General features: G+C 46.1%; 1 protein-coding gene across 1 annotated transcript in view; it reads right to left on the bottom strand.

The window, feature by feature from the left end:
* Positions 1-20,000, bottom strand: part of LOC135111235 (dual 3',5'-cyclic-AMP and -GMP phosphodiesterase 11-like) — a 96,048-nt gene that overhangs the window by 46,570 nt on the left and 29,478 nt on the right. The window contains 2 exon segments of the mRNA XM_064024392.1: positions 9,165-9,200; positions 11,182-11,235. Of these exon segments, the coding sequence (XP_063880462.1) occupies positions 9,165-9,200; positions 11,182-11,235 (90 nt within the window).

Here is a 20,000-nt window from a genome sequence, read left to right as displayed (position 1 = left end):
AGAGAGAGAGAGAGAGAGAGAGAGAGAGAGAGAGAGAGAGAGAATTCACAAGTAAAAGGTCTCTTCTTCCACTGAAATCTGACTCATGATACAAAAATAAAACTATAAAAAAGAAATCATTATGAGAAATTGAACAGAAAATGGCAAAAATGTGTGTGTGTGTGTGTGTGTGTGTGTGTGTGTGTGTGTGCGCTCTGACATTGGTAGGTACACAGAAAAGTCTCGCGTTTTTTATTTAGTACTTTTTTTGTAAGAACTAGACAGATATTTAAGTATTTGAGAAGCGGTGGTGGTGGTGGTGGTGGTGGTAACAGTGGTGGTTGTGGCAGTGATAGTGGTAGTGAGAGTAGTATGGATGGAGATGTAGTGGTCTTGGTGGCGGAGGTGGTGACAGTGATATTGATGTGGTGGTGGTGGTGGTGGTGATGGTGGTGGTGGTGTACGAGTATATCCCATAAATATTTGGGCTGCCACACACACCAATATTTAGCGGCGCCACAATTCACTCCGCACTCGCTAAATATTTATCACACACACACACACACACACACACACACACACACACACACACACACACACACACACACACACACACACAACAATGACACTTGGCCTGTATTCTGAAACGCTCTCTCTCTCTCTCTCTCTCTCTCTCTCTCTCTCTCTCTCTCTCTCTCTCTCTCTCTCTCTCTCTCTCTCTCACCATGACTATTTTCACAGGCCACAAAGATGATTAACCGGAAAAACCAGAGAGAGAGAGAGAGAGAGAGAGAGAGAGAGAGAGAGAGAGAGAGAGAGAGAGAGAGAGAGAGAGAGAGAGTATGTGTGTGTGTGTGTGTGTGTGTGTGTGTGTGTGTGTGTGTAAGGTGACTGGGGATCAAGTGAGCGTGTGGTAGTGTAGTTTAGATCACCATTCTTGATAGGAGTATGTTTGTTTATCCTTACGAGTACCTCCTCTTCCTCTTCCTCTTCCTCCTCCTCCTCCTCCTCCTCCTCCTAACACCTGTCTCTGGAAGGTAAACAGAATAAGCTCTTTTCTCTTCTTTTTTTCTTTGTTTTTCCTTTATTTCTGTTTTTCCAGCCAGTCCTAACCTCATGTCCCTCTACTGGCATTGAGTGTCAAAATGCATCTTATTCTCTCTTTTTCCTTCTCCTCCTCCTCCTCCTCTTCTTTTTCTATCTTTTCTCCTGAAGCTACGAAAGAAAATGAAGTTAAGTGAAGAGCGAGAGAAAAAAAAGATGACCTTTCAGCCTACGAGGAGGAGGAGGAGGAGGAGGAGGAGGAGGAGGAGGAGGAGGAGGAGGAGGACTTCTAAGATTCATTACACCTGGCGGAAGGAAACAGGTGACTTATGAGGGAAGAAAAAATCACGAACTATCTAATCTGTTTTCCTTTCCCCGGCAGGTGATACGAGGAGGAGGAGGAGGAGGAGGAGGAGGAGGAGGAGGAGGAGGAGGAGGAGGAGGAGGAGGAGGTAAGGGAGTAAAAATACGAGATAATATAAGAAAGAAGAATCAAGATCAACATTTTCGTGCAAGAGAGAGAGAGAGAGAGAGAGAGAGAGAGAGAGAGAGAGAGAGAGAGAGAGAGAGAGAGAGAGAGAGAGAGAGAGAGAGAGAGAGAGAGAGAGAAGAAATCAATGAAAAGTAAATATCGGAAGTAAGGAAAAAAGGAAGGAAGACGAAGGAACAAAGGATAATGATAATGATGACTGATGATGATGATGATAACATGACGAAGGGATGAAGGAGAGAGAGAGAGAGAGAAAGAGAGGGGAAGCAGGAAGCGGTATTTTCAAGTGACCTATATAGAGAAAGCCATGCATTTTCAGCTATCCTCCTTCCCCTGACGTAGATAGGACTGATAAGACCTGTATTCTAAAACGCTTCTCTCTCTCTCTCTCTCTCTCTCTCTCTCTCTCTCTCTCTCTCTCTCTCTCTCTCTCTCTCTCTCTCTCTCTCACACCACGACTATTTTCGAAGGCCACAGAGACGACTAGCTGGGTTCTCAAGACTATCTGTCCTGTTCGTAATGTAGAAATCTTGTTAATCCGTCACTACAACCATAAAAACATCCTTAAAAACCCTTGTCACTATTATAAACCCGTATTCTGAAACGCCTTGGAGATGTGTGTTTGATATAAGGGGAGACATGCCAGCTTCTTGTAATATCCTGTATGCTCTCTTCGTCACAATGTAGGAGGGACACTGACCTAGGCCAACGGAAAGGAAGAAAACGGGACCCACTGATTTGTTGACCCCTAAATAGAAAGACAAATGTAAAGCAAAACAGAAATTGACAAACACTATGGCAGAAAAAGGAAAACAAAGTCAACAGGAACACTGACCAGTACTCGAAACACTTGCACTACACAGAAACACAAGGAACACAATAGCATTCTCATCCCTTCACTTCCCTTCCTCTCCCTCGGGCTGCCTTGACGCAACACAACGCAACGGAAACCACTACATAAAATCCTTTCTAACTCGGATGAAAACAAATAAAAAATATCCCTGACTTAAACGCGGACAGTATACGTGTGTGTGTGTGTGTGTGTGTGTGTGTGTGTGTGTGTGTGTGTGTGTGTGTGTGTGTGTGTGTGTGTGTGTGTGCACGTGATTTCATTCATTTTCTAAGAAGCTGGGATATTCTTATTCTACATCTTGAAGTGCCACTCATACCCAGCGCTAATCTTCCTGGTTTTCTTCACGTATAAGAGAGTAAGTGGCTGGTGAGGATGGCAGATGAATGGAGAATCTTAAATATATATATGTGTCTTTTCTTACTGATGAAGCTTATAGATAGAGATAGTGAGGGAGGAAGAGAAGACGACGAAGGAGGAGGAGGAGGAGGAGGAGGAGGAGGAGGAGGAGGAGGAGGAGGAGGAGGAGGAGGATTTGGAGAAAGAGAAAGGTGTTTTGAAAAGTATCACACAGGAAACGATTCTCATATACCTCGTTCAAGTTTAAAGTGAATGAAAAAGCTGAGGAAATTAAACGAGAAAAAAAAGAAGCAGGGATCTGAAATAAAGTAGTTTAGAAAAGGAAAAAGAAAATGACATAAAAAAAAAAAAGGAAGTATGATTTTAGCTTATCGTGACGCAGGTCGTGTAAAGAGAGAGAGAGAGAGAGAGAGAGAGAGAGAGAGAGAGAGAGAGAGAGAGAGAGAGAGAGAGAGAGAGAGAGAGAGAGAGAGAGAGAGAGAGAGAGAGAGAGAGAGAGAGAGAGAGAGAGAGAGAGAGAGAGAGAGAGAGAGAGAGAGAGAGAGAGAGAGAGAGAGAGGGGGCGCAACTCAAAATAGCTGCAACAGGTAAGAAACTAACACAGGTAACAGGACGCTTGTGGATTCCATGACCCCCTCTCTCTCTCTCTCTCTCTCTCTCTCTCTCTCTCTCTCTCTCTCTCTCTCACACACAACACCCACCACAGATAAATACTCTTTCATTCCTCTTTCATGCATCGCTCACACCACGAGACTCGCCCCTCTCCCATGCACTCTCCCACATAAATAACAAACTTGAATAATCAACAGCACCTTGAATTAATCTAACTAAACTTGCTGTCTCTTCCTCTCCTTTCCTCCTCTCCCACGTTGAAAATTCACCGAAACTCAAAGCTACGTATTCCTCCCACTCTCCCTCCCATATGAAATTGAAGACCCGCCTGAGCTACCCCTTTTTTGTCACCCATGCTCCCTCCCACACTGATCCCACGCCAGTAACACTCCACGGTATTTAGAAGCGCTCTGCTCCCTCACCACTACTCACGACAAGGCCAGAAGTGATTAGCAGGGTTCTCAAAAGTGTCTTTCCAGTTAATTATGTAAAAAAAAAAAAAAAACCTTGCCACTTATTATAATCCCATGTTCTGAAACGCCCTGCTCGCTCACCACAACCACGATTATTTTCAAAGGCCACAGAGATGGTAAGCCGGGTTCTCAAAAGTGTTTCTCCTGTTAATAATGTAGAAACTTTGTTAATCTGTTACTGTACCCATAAAAAACACCCTTTCAAGCCCGTGTCACTTCAAGTAGAGCCTTTCTAAATGTGGTGGCGGTGCAGCGCAGAGGTGTTTCAGAATATGGCCCTTTCTCCGTGTGTGTGTGTCTGTGTGTCCCTCCCACACGCACGCACCTTCAAGTAACACTCCCACCAAACCTGAGCACACGCCAACATTACGTGGGAACGCAAAACAAACTCACATACGATCCCTGTCCTCCTCTTCCTCCTCCCCCGCACGCAACGAGAGGAGGGGAGAGGTGGTGACCGCATCGCTGAGGTCATAGACACGCACACTCACTACGCACCCTGAGCACGCGGCGACAACCTTCCCCCTTGGACGCGGCGAGACAACTGAGGGCAGGTCGGCAAGAGTGCACGTGTTTATCGATAAAAGGCAGGCAGGCAGCGGCTCAGTGTTCGCCTCGCCTTCCCTCCCTGCCTCGCTTTGCTTCCACAGGGGGTGCCTCGCGCAGGATGGCTCTCTCTCTCTCTCTCTCTCTCTCTCTCTCTCTCTCTCTCTCTCTCTCTCTGCAGGTGCATGTGTTACTTTGCTCCCCACCCGAGTCCATTTTTTTTTTTCCTTTGTGGGCGGGAAAAAAGACCATTAGCATGATGACGAACACACACACACACACACACACACACACGGAAGTCTCTCGCCTCTTCGTTCATGATTAATTAATTAGATTTTTTTTCCGCCTTTATCAGGTAACACGTTCCCTTCTCCCCCTCCCTTCCCCCTTTCCCTCTTCCTCCTCTCCTCTTCTTCCTCTCTTCCCTTCCTCCCCTTCCCTCCTCTTCTTCCTCTCTTCCCTCCTCTCCTCCTCCTCCTCCTCTTTATTTTCCTCTACTTCCTCTTCTTCCTCCATTCTTCCATACTCTCTTCTCTCTTCCCCTCTTCCCTTCCTTTCCTTATTGTGTCCTCTCTTCCTCCTTCCTTCCTTCCTTCCTTCTCTCCTCTTTTTCCTCCCCTCTCACCTATCGTCACTCTCTTTCCTCCTGCTCTTCTTCTTCCTCCTCCTCCTCCTCCTCCTCCTCCTCCTCCTCTCCTTTACCGTTTATCCTTTTCGTTCTCTAATCCTGTTTCTCTTCCCTTCCTTCTCACCTCTCACGTCCTTCCCTTTTCTCTTCCCTCTTCCCTTCCATTTCTGCCTCGTCCCTTCATCCACAAAGCTCCGGATTCATGCATTTTTAAGCCGGATGAACAAGATGAATATAACACAATATCCTTGGGGAAAAAATAATGCTCAGGTGAAAATGATTGGAGATTTAAGTAAAATGATTAAATATTTAAAGAAAGGGAGGGAAGTGGAGAGAGAGAGAGAGAGAGAGAGAGAGAGAGAGAGAGAGAGAGAGAGAGAGAGAGAGAGAGAGAGAGAGAGAGAGAGCGGTTTTCGCCCCAAAATACACCAACAAGAATTTCACGCCTTGATTCAGCTCCCTGCTCTCCCTCTCTCTCTCTCTCTCTCTCTCTCTCTCTCTCTCTCTCTCTCTCTCTCTCTCTCTCTCTCTCTTCACTGTTTCTCCTCCCTTTCTCCCTCCTCGTCTTCATGCCTCCTTCCTTCCTCCTCCTCATTCCCTCTCTCCCTCTCTTCCTTCATCCCTTCCTTCTTTTCTTCCTTCCCACGCCACCAGATGCACAAGTCTCTCCCTCCTCCTCCTCCTCTTCCTCCTCCTCCTCTTCTTCGCCTGATTCGCAGATTTCCTTCTTTCCTCTTTCTTTTCTTTATCGTCGTCTTCCTCCTCTTCCTCTTCCTGTTGTTCTTGTTCCTCTTCCTCCTCCAGTAAATGAGGCAAACAAAGCTTCTTCTTCTTCCTCCTCCTCCTCCTCCTCCTCCTCCTCTGCCACGAGATTTTTCAGTCAGCTTGACAAAATTTACATCGGTGCATGAAAAGTAAACAAACAAACAAACAAACAAACAAACGAAAGGAAATGGAAAGCAAACGTTTAGATAGAAAAGAAGAATAAAAAGTGACAAACAAATAACCACACGAACACACACACACACACACACACACACACACACACACACACACACACACACACACACACACACACACACACACACCATGGCTATTGTTTATACGTAATTCTAGGAAAAAAATATATTACGTTGCTCATATATTTACATAATACGATCCCCCCTCTGTATTCTGTTTTGTTCCTTGCACACGACGCCACTGCATAGAAACAGGAGGAAGGGCGAAGGGGAGAGGAGGAAAGAAGGAAAGAAGAAGAAAAAAAGAGTTAAAATGTTTATATTCAATCCACCTTCAGTATACACCAACATTGCATTCATAAACATCCCTTCCCATGATTTATCTTTTGAATTTCTTCGTCCTCTCACGCTACCACACAGACTGTTTTCATATGTAGGAGTCTTTATCATCACTAGTAAAAATACACTCACGACTAGTCTCTATTCTAATTAGAGAATATAACGTTTTGGAATATGACTCTCTCTCTCTTTGTTCTCTTTTTCTCTATTTTCAAAGGACACAGGATTGACTGGCGGGGTTCCTTTGAGTGTTTTCCCTGTTAAAACGTAGGAATCTTACCAATCTGTCACTGGAACCGCAAAAAAACACCCTCTAAGACACGTGTAACCTCAACTAAAGCCTTTGGGAAGTAGTGGAGGTGGCGGCGCAGAAGCGTTTCAGAATAAGGGCCGTAAGCGGAGGCTCCTGACGGGACAACATAGACGAGGCTCCTTTTTTCCTAATCTCCTTTCATCCCTCCACTGACTCGAGCCCTGAGCCAATTACACGCCTAACTATAGCCAAGTTATGATTTATTTCCCGTTATCCCTATGCTTCAACACGTGACTGGTCTGTGTGTGTGTGTGTGTGTGTGTGTGTGTGTGTGTGTGGAGGGGAAGGGAGGAACCATAATTTTGAAAGGCTTCTGCGTCGCACCTCCATTGCATTCAAAAAGGCTATGTTAGTTGAAGCTACACGAGTTTTCTATAGTTCCAGTGACAGAGAGATTAAAATTTCTACATAATCAACAGGAAAAACACTCTTGAGAACCCGGCCAGTCGTCTCTGTGGCCTTTGAAAACAGTGGTGGTGAGAGAGCGAAGCGTTTCTGAACACGGGCCATGGGAAGAAGGGAGAGACGGTGATTGAGAAGCAAAGGAAGTCTGTTGCTTTCCCCCCAAACTTCGTACATCACGCCACGCATTAATAGAGGCGAGCATGCATGTTGGGTGTGACGAGGCAGGCACGCACAAGCACCCCTCAACACTCAGCCCTCCCTTACTCCCTCACCGCCTTAGACACTCCATCCCTCCCTCCCTCCCTTAGCCAGTTTACGTTGATGAGTTTACACAGGTCGGTTTCTAAGAGTGTTTTTGAGGTTGTAGTGAAAGATTAATTAGATTTCTACGTTATTAACAGGAGAAATACTCTTGAGAACCCGGCTATCCATCTCTGTGGCCTTTGAAAATAGTCATGGTGAGAGAGAGAGAGAGAGAGAGAGAGAGAGAGAGAGAGAGAGAGAGAGAGAGAGAGAGAGAGAGAGAGAGAGAGAGAGAGAGAGAGAGAGAGAGCAAAATGTTTCAGAATACAGGCAAATCTCATATCAGGATCATTTTCAAAGCCCAGGAACGTGATAATTCAGTGTCTATCGAACTGAAGAAGCAGAATAATCATTAAACTAGAGACAGGAACATGAAAACACCCTTCAAAACTGCAATACCTTCCAGTACAGCCTGTTGGAAGTATTGGCTGGGAGGCGCCATCACGTTTAAGAACACATGGGGCTGACCTTACTGAAGCAACCCACGAAACAAGCTCTTCTCTCTATATTGGCAGATTTGTTTGGCAGAAGTGACCGTTCGCCTTTAGTTTTGAATCCGAGTTGCATATGTGGGCGGTAGTGGCGACATCATCCCCTTCAGAGGCGAGTCAGTCACGTGTTTATTACGCAGTTTCGGGTTCCTTTCTCCTGCCTTCCCTTGGCTGACGTGCACCTTCCCCTGTTTAAGGTATTCTAAAACGCTTTGCTCTCTCACCACGACTGTTCAAATATAGATGTGGAACCCTTGTAAAAATATTAGTATAAGCGTGAAAAAAAAAAAACAAACTCCAGTGAAAAAATTAATTCCACAGGTGCGTGTTTATAAGAATAGACAGCATTTAGCGCCCAATACGCCTGGGAATATTGTCTTTTGTATGATTTCGGTTACTCCGGTGCGTTTCTTGTTCTGTTACGTAGTGGTGGCAACAAACATGCGTCTTAGTAAACCTTCCAATGTTAGACAGATTTCTCCTCCACAATTAATTCGGGGTTCTTTACATGTTTCTGTTCACGTTGCAGCATCTCTTGTATCAATTCCGCTGCGTAGGAAAGAAAGACAAAGAAATCGACTTCATTTTTCTTCTTTACATTTATTTATTTTTTCCTCTTTCATCACTTACAATGCTCGGAAAAAGTGAAGAGAGGGTCATCACAGAAGGAAGGAGTTTAAGTATCAAGAACACTACATCACATCACACTACACCACACCACACAAGACCATTTCTCACTGTGTTTAGTGTATTGCTAATAACAAACAAATTCAACTTGCCACTCCACACCACACCATATGAAAACCACACCTCATGCAGATTAAGGCACGTGACACACCACACCACACCACACCACACCACACCAAGTCGTCGCGTTAAGAGATAAACACCACCACCACCACACACACACATACAAACACACATGAAAAAAAAAAAAAATGCGGTAACCAACCAATTAACTAACAAACCACTGGGGGATACAGTTTTCGCGTTCCTTTCCTTCTTTTCACTCGTAATGACACTGCAGGTTAATTACATACGCGCTAATTATATTAATTCGTGCAGACTGTGAACTCGACTCTACGTTGCTGGAGAGAGAGAGAGAGAGAGAGAGAGAGAGAGAGAGAGAGAGAGAGAGAGAGAGAGAGAGAGAGAGAGAGAGAGAGAGAGAGAGAGAGAGAGAGAGAGAGAGAAAGCAAAGTGCGTGAGCAACTGTGAAAACAAATGCAAAGCAGCAAACGAGATAGGAAAAAACACAGGACAGAAGAGAAAGGAAGAGGAGGAAGTGAGAGGGAAAGAAAAGAGGGAAAGGAGAAAGGGGAGGAAAGCAAGGAGGAAGTATAGGAGAGGTGGAAAAAATTAGAAATCGTACCTCTGGGAACAACGTACACAGCCAGAATGTCATCACCTGTGGAGAGGCAAGGAACAAAAGACATATGTAGGTTGATGTGTGTGTATGACGTTCCTCTATACAGGACCGTATACTGAAACACTTCTGAATCCACCTCCACTACTTTCCAAAGGCTCTAGCTGAAGTTACACGGGCTTTTAAGGGTATTCTAATGTTATTTTTATGTTCCTAGTGATAGAGTAACATTTCTACATTATTAACAGGAGAAACAGCCCTGAGAACCCGGCTAGTCATCTCTGTGGCCTTTGAAAATAGTGGTGGTGAGAAAGCGAAGCGTTTCTGAATACGGTCCTATCTACTGCTACTATTCTCAATATTTCTATTGATATGGGCACCACTTACGTTACTATCATTATCATTGCTATTGCTATTATGGTCATGGTTGCTGTGCTGGTTCATGCGTGCCGTGAGAAATTAATTACTGACTAGGTGTGGAATGCAACGGAGGATAAGAAAGCTTGGACGTGTTAATGATTAAGCTTGAGGCGAGGATCCTGCTGTTATACGCTTGTTATTATTAGTTAGGCAGAAGTCTCTCTCTCTCTCTCTCTCTCTCTCTCTCTCTCTCTCTCTGGATAACGCGCAAGTTACCCAGACAAAATGTTATGTCAAGTATACACGTTTTCTGTGATTCAGTTATAGAAAACTTGCTTACTCCTTACATGGCAGACCTTAGCTAATGAACACGTGACTGTCTATTGTAGTAGTAGTAGTAATAGTAGTAGTAGTAGTTGGTCGTTTTTGTAGTCGTTTTCATAATAGTGGCCTCTCTCTCTCTCTCTCTCTCTCTCTCTCTCTCTCTCTCTCTCTCTCTCTCTCTCTCTCTCTCTCTCTCTTATCGTGTACATCCTGTCCTCTTAACACCTTTACTCCAACACACACACACACACACACACGGCAGCACCGGATAGGAGATACGTTCGAAAATCTGGGCCCGTACCAACAAACACTTTGAAAGCTAAAAGTTACTCACAAAGTAAAGATTATATTCTAAGTTGCTCATAATTGCTAAAAGGACTCTCTCTTCCGAGTTTGCTCCAAGAAGTGTCCTCAGAGTGGGCGAAATATAAAAGTACCTCTGAGGGGCATTTACAGACTTAAGACTTGTCAACAAAGACGGAATATACCTACATACATGCATACACATCTGTGAGTGTTTGTGTGTATTTTATATATAAGAGAGAGAGAGAGAGAGAGGGAGAGAAATGTACCATGCATATGTGTGTTTGCTTAATTTTGATAGGCAACAAAGTCTGACCACACAGTCTTCTTTTTCTTGTGGAGCTTTTGTCATATGTTTTTCTTTCCTCTGTGAAGTTTACAAGGAGTAACGTTTCATAACTGCACTAATTTCTTTCACTCTTGAACCGGCAGCTGTCCTCTGTATCCATCTTGAGAAGACATCAGGAAGGGCGGAACTTTGTTTACATCCGCCAAATTATCGACAAGTCCGGAAATTACATATCTCTCTTAATAATGCTCGAAAGTAGTCTAGAATAACTTATAAATATTCAAGATTAATTCACAAACATAAACTACTGTCAAAAGAGCGACATCTTGTTAAATTTGATTCAAATTAAAATTGCTACATTTAGAAAAGCCACTGTTTAAGCCGCATTTCTACTCCTGGGAGTAACTTTGGATTTTTGGAGCAACTTCTAGGAACAAACTCGAAGATAAAAAGCACTTCTAGGAGTGCTCCTAGGAGTATTTATTAATCCGGGCCCTGATTGGCAACATTACATCACCTGAAACACGAAGGAACGGGGAGTAGGTAACAACACAAACACAACAAAACAACACCACAAGAACCACTCAGCTGCGAAACAAAGCAACACAACATAACAACAAAACGAAGCAACACAAGAACAGAACAACACGAATATAAGCAACAGTACATAAGACGGTACAGACAAAAGCATCACGTACGTATATGATAGCAAGGTAATATTGTTATAGTACTGTTATTATCTCTTACCGCCGTGACCAGATACTGTCCAGCTCTCGAGTTGTCCTCCACCCACGTGCTTACCTGAGGGAGAGAAAGGAACATAACATTACAAAGGAAGATGCAAGAAGCCATCAGGCCTACACGTGGTAGTCCCTGTATGAAATATGCTTGCCAGTTTATATCTATCTAATGACTCGGCACTGACAACTTGATTACTAAGCTTATGTCATCAATCTGTCACTCGGTTTATAAGAACATGAGAAATGACCAAAGGGGGATATGAAGTTGTAATGTTAGAGAAAGAGGAAGTTATCGTTCATCATTACATCTCAGAATAACTAACTAATTAAATGACTGACTGACTGACTAGCATACGAAAGAAAATAAATACTGTACATCCCTGCAGCTTACATGGATTAGAACAATGGTAAACGTACAAAAACTAATAAGATAAACAAAATATATAACGAATGAATAAAACTTAATATATCACTACTTCAGAGATAAGTAAAATAGATCAAAATATAATATTAAAGGAATGAATAGAACACTGACAAAAAAATCTGAACAATGGTTGAATCTGAAAAAATGGTTGAAAGATTTAATGCATACTTAATCAGTCAGTACTATCTGAGAGAGATAAGTAAAACAGATTAAATAAATGAAAAAAAAAAAAAAATAGTACTTGAGGTAGAGAAGTGGTGGCGTTCGATAACAACACAGGAAAAGTACGATAATATGCCCTTCCTTCTACAAGACTGAGATACGTACGATAACACAGCTTGAGAGCACACTTGTAGCTCGTCCGTCTTACTACGATTATTTTCAAAGACCACAGTGATGATTACCAGGTTTCCAAAGAGTGTATCTCTAGTTAGTAATGTAGAAAACTTATCAATCTGTCACTAGAACTGCGTCAGCAACCTTAAGAACTAGTGTCACGTCATCTAGAGGCTTTTGAGTGTGGTGATGTGGCGCAGAAATGTTTCAGAATATGGTCCACTGTTTCTGTTGCTGTTGGCTCTTGATAGAATGGGGAGAAATGAACGTATACTTGCTACACGCTTATCACTGCTATCAAACACTTTAATAGTCTACCACAAGAGCACTAGGATAGAAAGAAAGCGCAGTAAAGTGGGTTAAGTGAAATCTCTATAAAAAAGATCCCATCTGGTGGTGAAAATAACACAAGAACATAGGAGAAACTGCAAGAAACTATCAGGTCTACGCGTGGCAGTCCCTCGTGGTCAAAATAAGGGAGATTTGGTAAAAATGAAGAGTTATATTGACTGGTTGTTGTTCAGGATTAAAAGAAAAAAAATGAAGATAAGCGGATATTGTACAGAGTTGATTTATTATTATTATTATTATTATTATTATTATTATTATTATTATTATTATTATTATTACTACTACTACTACTACTACTATTATGAAAAAATGAGAGCACAACCAAATATTATAATAGTCTTGAGGGAAAAAAATAAAAAAATAAGAAACTTTACAAATCAACACACACACACACACACACACATACACACACACACACACACACACACACACACACACACACACACACACACACACAGCCTGCACAGCCTACACAATCACCATTACTTTCCTAACCGATATACGTGGCCGTCATGGAGTGAAGGTAAATATAACGACAAACATAACACACTCTCTCTCTCTCTCTCTCTCTCTCTCTCTCTCTCTCTCTCTCTCTCTCTCTTCCGTATTCTGAAACGCTTGCACCTCCATTACTTTCAAAAGGCTGTACTCTAGTTGAAGTGACACGGGTTGTTAAGGGTGTTTTCATGTTCCTAGTGAGCGATTAGTAAGATTCCTATATCGTTTAAAGGAGAAACGCTCTTGAGAACCCGGCTAATCATCTCTGAGGCCTTTGAAAATTGTCGTGGTGAGAAAGCAAAGCGTTTCAGAAGAATAATAAGTGACATGGATTTTTTTAAGGGTGTTTTTTTACGATTTAGTGACAGATTAACAAGACTAAATAGAAATAAAAAATACGAAATAAACTTTTTCATACATATGCTTTGTTTTATAGACCACACTCGCTAACCACACACACACACACACACACACACACACACACACACACACACACACACACACAATCATGGATGCCAATGTCTAGGAGTCACTTGCAGAGTTTCCAGTGTCCCTGCAAACGCTCTTACATAACGTTACAAACCAGTACTTGTTTTTGTGCAACTGGGACTAATAAGCTGACCACACTCGTTAGTACCTGGCAAAGATTACTTTTTGTTGTATAACCTTCCGCTCCTACTCCAGAGAGAGAGAGAGAGAGAGAGAGAGAGAGAGAGAGAGAGAGAGAGAGAGAGAGAGAGAGAGAGAGAGAGAGAGAGAGAGAGAGAGAGAGAGAGAGAGAGAGAGAGAGAGAGAGAGAGAGAGAGAGAGAGAGAGAGAGTAGAGTAGAGTAAGTAAAGAGCAAAATAAAGACCATGTATTGATCCCTCACATATTTCATTACCCATCACATTCAAACAGTATTAGTTCAATTTAATCCATGACAACTCTCTCTCTCTCTCTCTCTCTCTCTCTCTCTCTCTCTCTCTCTCTCTCTCTCTCTCTCTCTCTCTCTCTCACCATAATCAACACACACACAGGACATTTGCCTCTTCACTAAAGCCTTTCATTCTGTTTTGTTACACTTGTGGTCTTTCAATCAGTGAGTGCTACTAATCAGCGGCACTGGAACCTTTGGCATCAGCAATCACGAAAATTGCAAAGGCTAACAGCTAAGTGTCTTAAACTATTCATTAACTCTTTTTTTCTTATTTTGATTGATGATCTCTAACTTAATATATAGACTTCCTGCTTTTATATCCAGACACTACAACCTACACAACATCAACCTGTTCCTTATAAATTAAGTATTCCAGCGAGTTTTTGTAACTTTTTAACTTTTTAATTTTTTTTTTTATTCTACTTTTTTTCATTTTTTTTCTTATATTAATGTCTATTTACTTAAGGCTGCAAGGCAGCTAGTGGCGCCACTCAGTGGTGGCTACGAGGCAGCTAGCGGCGCCACTCAGTGGTGACTACGAGCCAACTAGTGGCACCACTTAGTGGTGGCTGCGAGGCAGCTAGTGGCGCCAATCAGTAGTGGCTGCGAGGCAGTTAGCGGCGGCACTCAGTGGTGGCTGCGAGGCAGCTAGTGGCGCCACTCAGTGGTGATTACGAAGCAGCTAGTGGCGCTACTCAGAGTTGGCTGCGAGACAGCGAGTGCTGCCACTCATTGTTGGCTGTGAGGCTGGAGTGGCTGTGAGGCAGCGAGTGGCACTAATCAGTGTGGCTGCGAGGCAGGAATGGCTGCGAAGCAGCCAATGGCACCACTCAGTGGTGCCTACGAGGCAGGAGTGGCTGCGAGGCAGCGAGTGGCGCCACTCAGTGGTGGCTGCGAGGCAGGAGTGGCTGCGAGGCAGCAGGTGGCGCCACTCAGTGCTGGCTGCGAGGCAGGAGTGGCACCATTCAGTGGTGGCTAGGAGGCAGGAGTGGCTGCGAGGCAGGAGTGGCTGCGAGGCAGCGGGTGGCGCCACTCAGTGCTGGCTGCGAGGCAGGAGTGGCACCATTCAGTGGTGGCTAGGAGGCAGGAGTGGCTGCGAGGCAGGAGTGGCTGCGAGGCAGGAGTGGCTGCGAGGCAGCCAGTGGCACCAGTCAGTGGTGGCTGCGAAGCAGGAGTGGCTGCGAGGCAGCGAGTGGCACCCCTCAGTGGTGGCTGCGAGGCAGGAGTGGCTGCGAGGCAGCGAGTGGCACCCCTCAGTGGTGGCTGCGAGGCAGGAATGGCTGCGAGGCAGCGAGTGGCACCCCTCAGTGGTGGCTGCGAGGCAGGAGTGGCTGCGAGGCAGCGAGTGGCACCCCTCAGTGGTGGCTGGGAGGCAGCGAGTGGCACCCCTCAGTGGTGGCTGCGAGGCAGCGCGTGGCACCTCTCAGTGGTGGATGGGAGGCAGCGAGTGGCATTCCTCAGTGGTGGCTGCGAGGCAGGAGTGGCTGCGAGGCAGTGCGTGGCACCCCTCAGTGGTGGCTGGGAGGCAGGAGTGGCTGCGAGGCAGGAGTGGCTGCGAGGCAGCGAGTGGCACCCCTCAGTGGTGGCTGCGAGGCAGCGAGTGGCACTCCTCAGTGGTGGCTGCGAAGCAGCGAGTGGCACTCCTCAGTGGTGGCTGCGAGGCAGGAGTGGCTGCGAGGTAGCGAGTGGCACCCCTCAGTGGTGGCTGCGAGGCAGGAGTGGCTGCAAGGCTGCTAGTGGCGCCTAGTGGTCCTCTCTAGTCAAGTGATCCTGCCATGCCTAGTGGTCCTGCCGAGCCTAGAGGTCCTGCCGAACCTGGCGGTGCTGCCGAGCCTAGTGTCCTGCCGAGCCTAGTGTCCTGCCGAGCCTGGCGGTGCTGCCGAGCCTAGTGTCCTGCCGAGCCTAGAGGTCCTGCCGAGCCTGGCGGTGCTGCCGAGCCTGGCAGTGCTGCCGAGCCTAGTGTCCTGCCGAGCCTAGAGGTCCTGCCGAGCCTGGCGGTGCTGCCGAGCCTAGAGGTCCTGCCGAGCCTGGCGGTGCTGCCGAGCCTAGTGGTCCTGCCGAGCCTGGCGGTGCTGCCGAGCCTGGCGGTGCTGCCGAGCCTAGTGTCCTGCCGAGCCTGGCGGTGCTGCCGAGCCTAATGGTTCTGCCAAGCCTGGCGGTGCTGCCGAGCCTAGTGGTCCTATCAAGGCTAGACTCACTCTTCTGCTTCCGAGCCTGGTGGTGCTGCCCAAAATCAAGAAGCTTCTTGTGAGCCCTCAGAGCTCTGAGCTGCCTCTTCCGCTACTTGGTGTTCCTCTCCTGCTGAGTGTGTTGGCATTCTTGGTCATTCTCGTCCTGCTTCACCTCCTCTTCTCTCTTCTCAGCCTCCCTTTTTCTCCGCCTGCTCAACCACTTTCTCCTCCTTGGCTTCACCTGAGTATCTCCGCGCTCCTAAGTCTCGCTCTTCTCAGTCTCTTCTTCCTTCTCTTCAGAATCCTTCATCTCCTGCAGAGGTGAACAGGTGGTGGTTGGTGAAGTCCATTTCTCAGACCAGACGGGGTAAGGACAGAACGGCAAAGACGAACATGGAGGCAAGCACCACGCAGAAGAACGTGCCCCAGCCGTGTCTGGCAGCTGGCACTTTTGGTTGTCCCCGGCGTGTTAGAGGCCTTCCGTTAGGGTGTATTCTTTGCACGGAATTGACCACGCTGCCCAGCTCCTCCTTTAACGCTGGTTCGTTCCCTCTGAGCTCCTTCAGGCGATTGGCCCACTGTTCCAACATTCCTGAGTTGCAGGCTTGGTAATCTTGATAGAGTAATTCACGGTCTTTGATCGGTAATGGCAGGCCCTCCAGGTCAAAGTGAACCTTGGGGCTCCGCTGAGGCTTGTCGCTCTTGTCTGGCTTATTTTTTCCCTGGAGCAGCTCGTCGTTCAGAGCCTTCACACGCTTCCGCCTCTCCTTTTGCAGCCTCTTCCTCTCCTTCTTCTCTATTTTCTTCATCCGCTTGCATTGTTTATTGTCCAGTTTGGGGCGACACTCTTCGCACTCCAAGTAAGACAAAAAGTGTTTACACTTTTCATTTAAAGGCACCATTTTAGACCACAGAGACAATTCTCCAGATTGTCTGAATGACCTTCCCGCGGGACGCGTCGTCTTAACGTGGTCGCGTGTTTTCTGTGAGGAGCTGTGGTCTTGTGGCTTCTCAGAGTTCGACTCCTTCTTCTGAAGCATCCAGGCGATGATGTAATTGCATATCAAGATTGTGCACACAAATGTACCGACTGGTAGGGCAAGGATCTTTTGCTGCTTGGTCGTCAGCTTCGAAAACTTGTAAATCAGAATCCCGGATATAAGGGTCACCCAGAATGCTACTTTAAGACTCGGAATGTGGAAAAAATGATCGAGAACCTGCTCGATTTTTTCAAGGAAGCCGAAAACAATAAGGTTCCCAATCTTTCCATGTTTCCTCTTGGGCTTTGGCAGCGTCGGGTAGCGGTTGAGCGGATGTAAACGGTTGCCCTGCACGACCGGGCGCTCGGCCGCCTCCTGCGCCGACAGGAGCTGAACAGTCATCAGGACGCTCCCTGTCTGACCTCGTTTGCACTTCATTGAAATTTTGCTTTTCATCGTGGTGGGCCAGTAACCGGTGAGCTCCCGCGGGAACACGGCCTTGCTGTCCCTAAAAGGCTGCACGGCAGACGCGTCGAACAGATTCACGCGCTTGTTGGTCAGCGTGTTCATGCCACAGCTCTCCAGGTCGTCGGGAGTACACACGTCTTCCAAGTTGAGCTTTATCCGCCCCATGTAGTCGTCGCCTGTGTGTTCGTCTCTGTCCATCATAACGACTTCCAGCGTTGGGGGAGAAATTTTCTTGCGTCTGAAGAGGCCCACTCTGCGGGGCGGGGCGGGGTACGAGAAGGAGGGCAATACTAATCTATAATTGAAGAAGGCCTGCCTCTTCACGCAGTTGTAGTGAACGTCAGTGAGGCGCCATTCACCGCGGGGCTTGCTCATTCTCACTTTGAAATACACATCCGGGAATATTTCCTTAGCGGTGAGTCGATTTATTTCAGCCACGCTCCACACGATCACTCTCACCTCGTACTGGCCTGGCGACGCCTGGTACTTGGGGCTTATGGAGGGAGTGAGGCTCTCCCCTCGTTGCCGTCTCCTTAGCGTGCTATTCTCTGGCCCTCGTCCACTGCTTTTCCCGCTAACACTGCCTCCAGACTTGCTGGCGTGCCTGGGGTGTTCCCTCTTGGCCGCAGGAGCAGCAAGCTCGTGTTTCTCGCCGGCAATTTCTACTGTGCTCGCTGTAGGTGTCTCAAATGCATTCAAGGTGATGTGAAGACTACTAAACTTGCCGTGATTCTGCAAAACCTCGATAAGACTCTTTGCGTCAATGAAATACTTCAGAACGGTCTTGTTGCGATTCTTAACCTTCATCTTGACGAAGCTACGCTGATTCAGTTGTTCTATCATCTTTGTGTTGACGGTGAATCGGCAGTCAGAAAACTCCTCAACGGCGCCATGAGTTTTCCGCTGCCGTTCAGGGTCAAGAAAGATGTTCACGATGGGTGTGGAGCGCTTCCTCACGAGACAGCAGCACCAGGTGTGCCTCATCTCCACCACCAAGTGCACGGCCGTCACCCTCCTGCTAGAGGGGACGCGTACACTGAAGCGCAGTTTTTCCGCGAGACTCATTTTGCTTGGCATTTCTATTGTATCTCCAAGGCACTTTCTAGGGCAAGTACTCATAGCCAATATTTAGCATGCAGTGAGCTTGCCGGCTTCCATAGACTACCCCCTCTATTGTATCTGTAAGACACTCTTTGGACTAAGTACTTATGCTCTCTTGGCTCCACAGACTAACTCCAAGCTGGTGCCTGGAGTTTTGGGAGGCCTGCTATTGGTGGAGCCCGTGCCTTCAGTGTTCGGAGGGCTGCTACTGGTGGAGCCCGTGCCTTCAGTGTTCGGAGGGCTGCTATTGGTGGAGCCTGTGTGTGTGTGTGTGTGTGTGTGTGTGTGTGTGTGTGTGTGTGTGTGTGTGTGTGTGTGTGTGTGTGGGGAGAGAGAGAGAGAGAGAGAGAGAGAGAGAGAGAGAGAGAGAGAGAGAGAGAGAGAGAGAGAGAGAGAGAGAGAGAGAGAGAGAGAGAGAGAGAGAGAGAGAGAGAGAGAGAGAGCAATCTGTATCTTTTTTTTTTACTGAAGTAGATCTAATTATGTATTATGTATTATTATTATCATTATTTATTTATTTTTTTTCCCGCTCTGGTGAAGCTGTGGTTTTGTGTTCCGTACGTCGTCGCTATACAAACAATTCTTTAAACACCTCAAGAAAACCTTAACTAATTTCTTCGTTACTGTGTCGGTCCGGTGGTTTTCTATGCCGCATGTTGCCGCTGCACTAATATTACTCCAAACATCTCTAAAAATAATCTTCATTAATTCTTCGTTCCTGTCTCCCGCATGTCTTCCTTCAGTCCATCTATGAATGTTCTATTTATCGAGCGTTTAGCGTTAAATAATGATGGCTTTGTTACCTAATTCGCCCTCACTGCATGGGAAAGCGAGACTGACCTGACATTCATTGTAAAATAGAATTATATACACAAAAGGTGGAATGTTTCCGTTCATTCCTTCTTTCACCACCAGATGTCCTTTCCCTCACTCAATAAGGCGCTCCATTCCCAGAATTCCCTCTGAAATCACGATGACACAATGAACAACTGTAATAGTTTCCCTCCACGCCCTCAACCTCCATTTTCTTCCGCCCCCCGCCCCCGTTGGCATAAATAAACTACATCCTCTCTTTTTCCTTTGTGGTGCAGTCAGGTTTAATTATCACGAACTCCTCTCCTTGTCCTTCATAACCCCTTGGAAAAACTCGTCCCCTAATGCTGTGGGTATATACAGTCGGTCCCCTGCGCATCCACGTTCATCTCTTAGCTTTGCCAGTGAGTGAATCGCTAGCTGTGAACCTCCCCGCCTGATTCGACTCGTATCCGACACACATCCCTCTCAGTGCGAGGGAGCGGGAGGGTGATGAATGTGGAAGCTGACACTGTACATACTATTTCACTCTCCTCCACCAGCGACTTTTTCTAAACCTTGCGCCTTTAGCCTGTTCCCGCAAGGAGGTTTTTTTCTTTTTGTTCCCGCCGCCTCTCAGATATCAAGGGAGGAATCAGAGAGCCGGGACTGTCTGACGTGAATATTATATGCCACCTTGAATAACTGGTCAGGTCATGAATTTGGATCTGTATACTGGTTCGTTTTGCTTTTTTGCCTCCAACCCTGTTTACTTTTGTATTAAAG

Source organism: Scylla paramamosain, chromosome 21 (genome assembly GCF_035594125.1).
Source record: "Scylla paramamosain isolate STU-SP2022 chromosome 21, ASM3559412v1, whole genome shotgun sequence".
NCBI lineage: Eukaryota > Metazoa > Arthropoda > Malacostraca > Decapoda > Portunidae > Scylla > Scylla paramamosain.
This window is presented reverse-complemented; position numbering and strand designations above follow the sequence as displayed.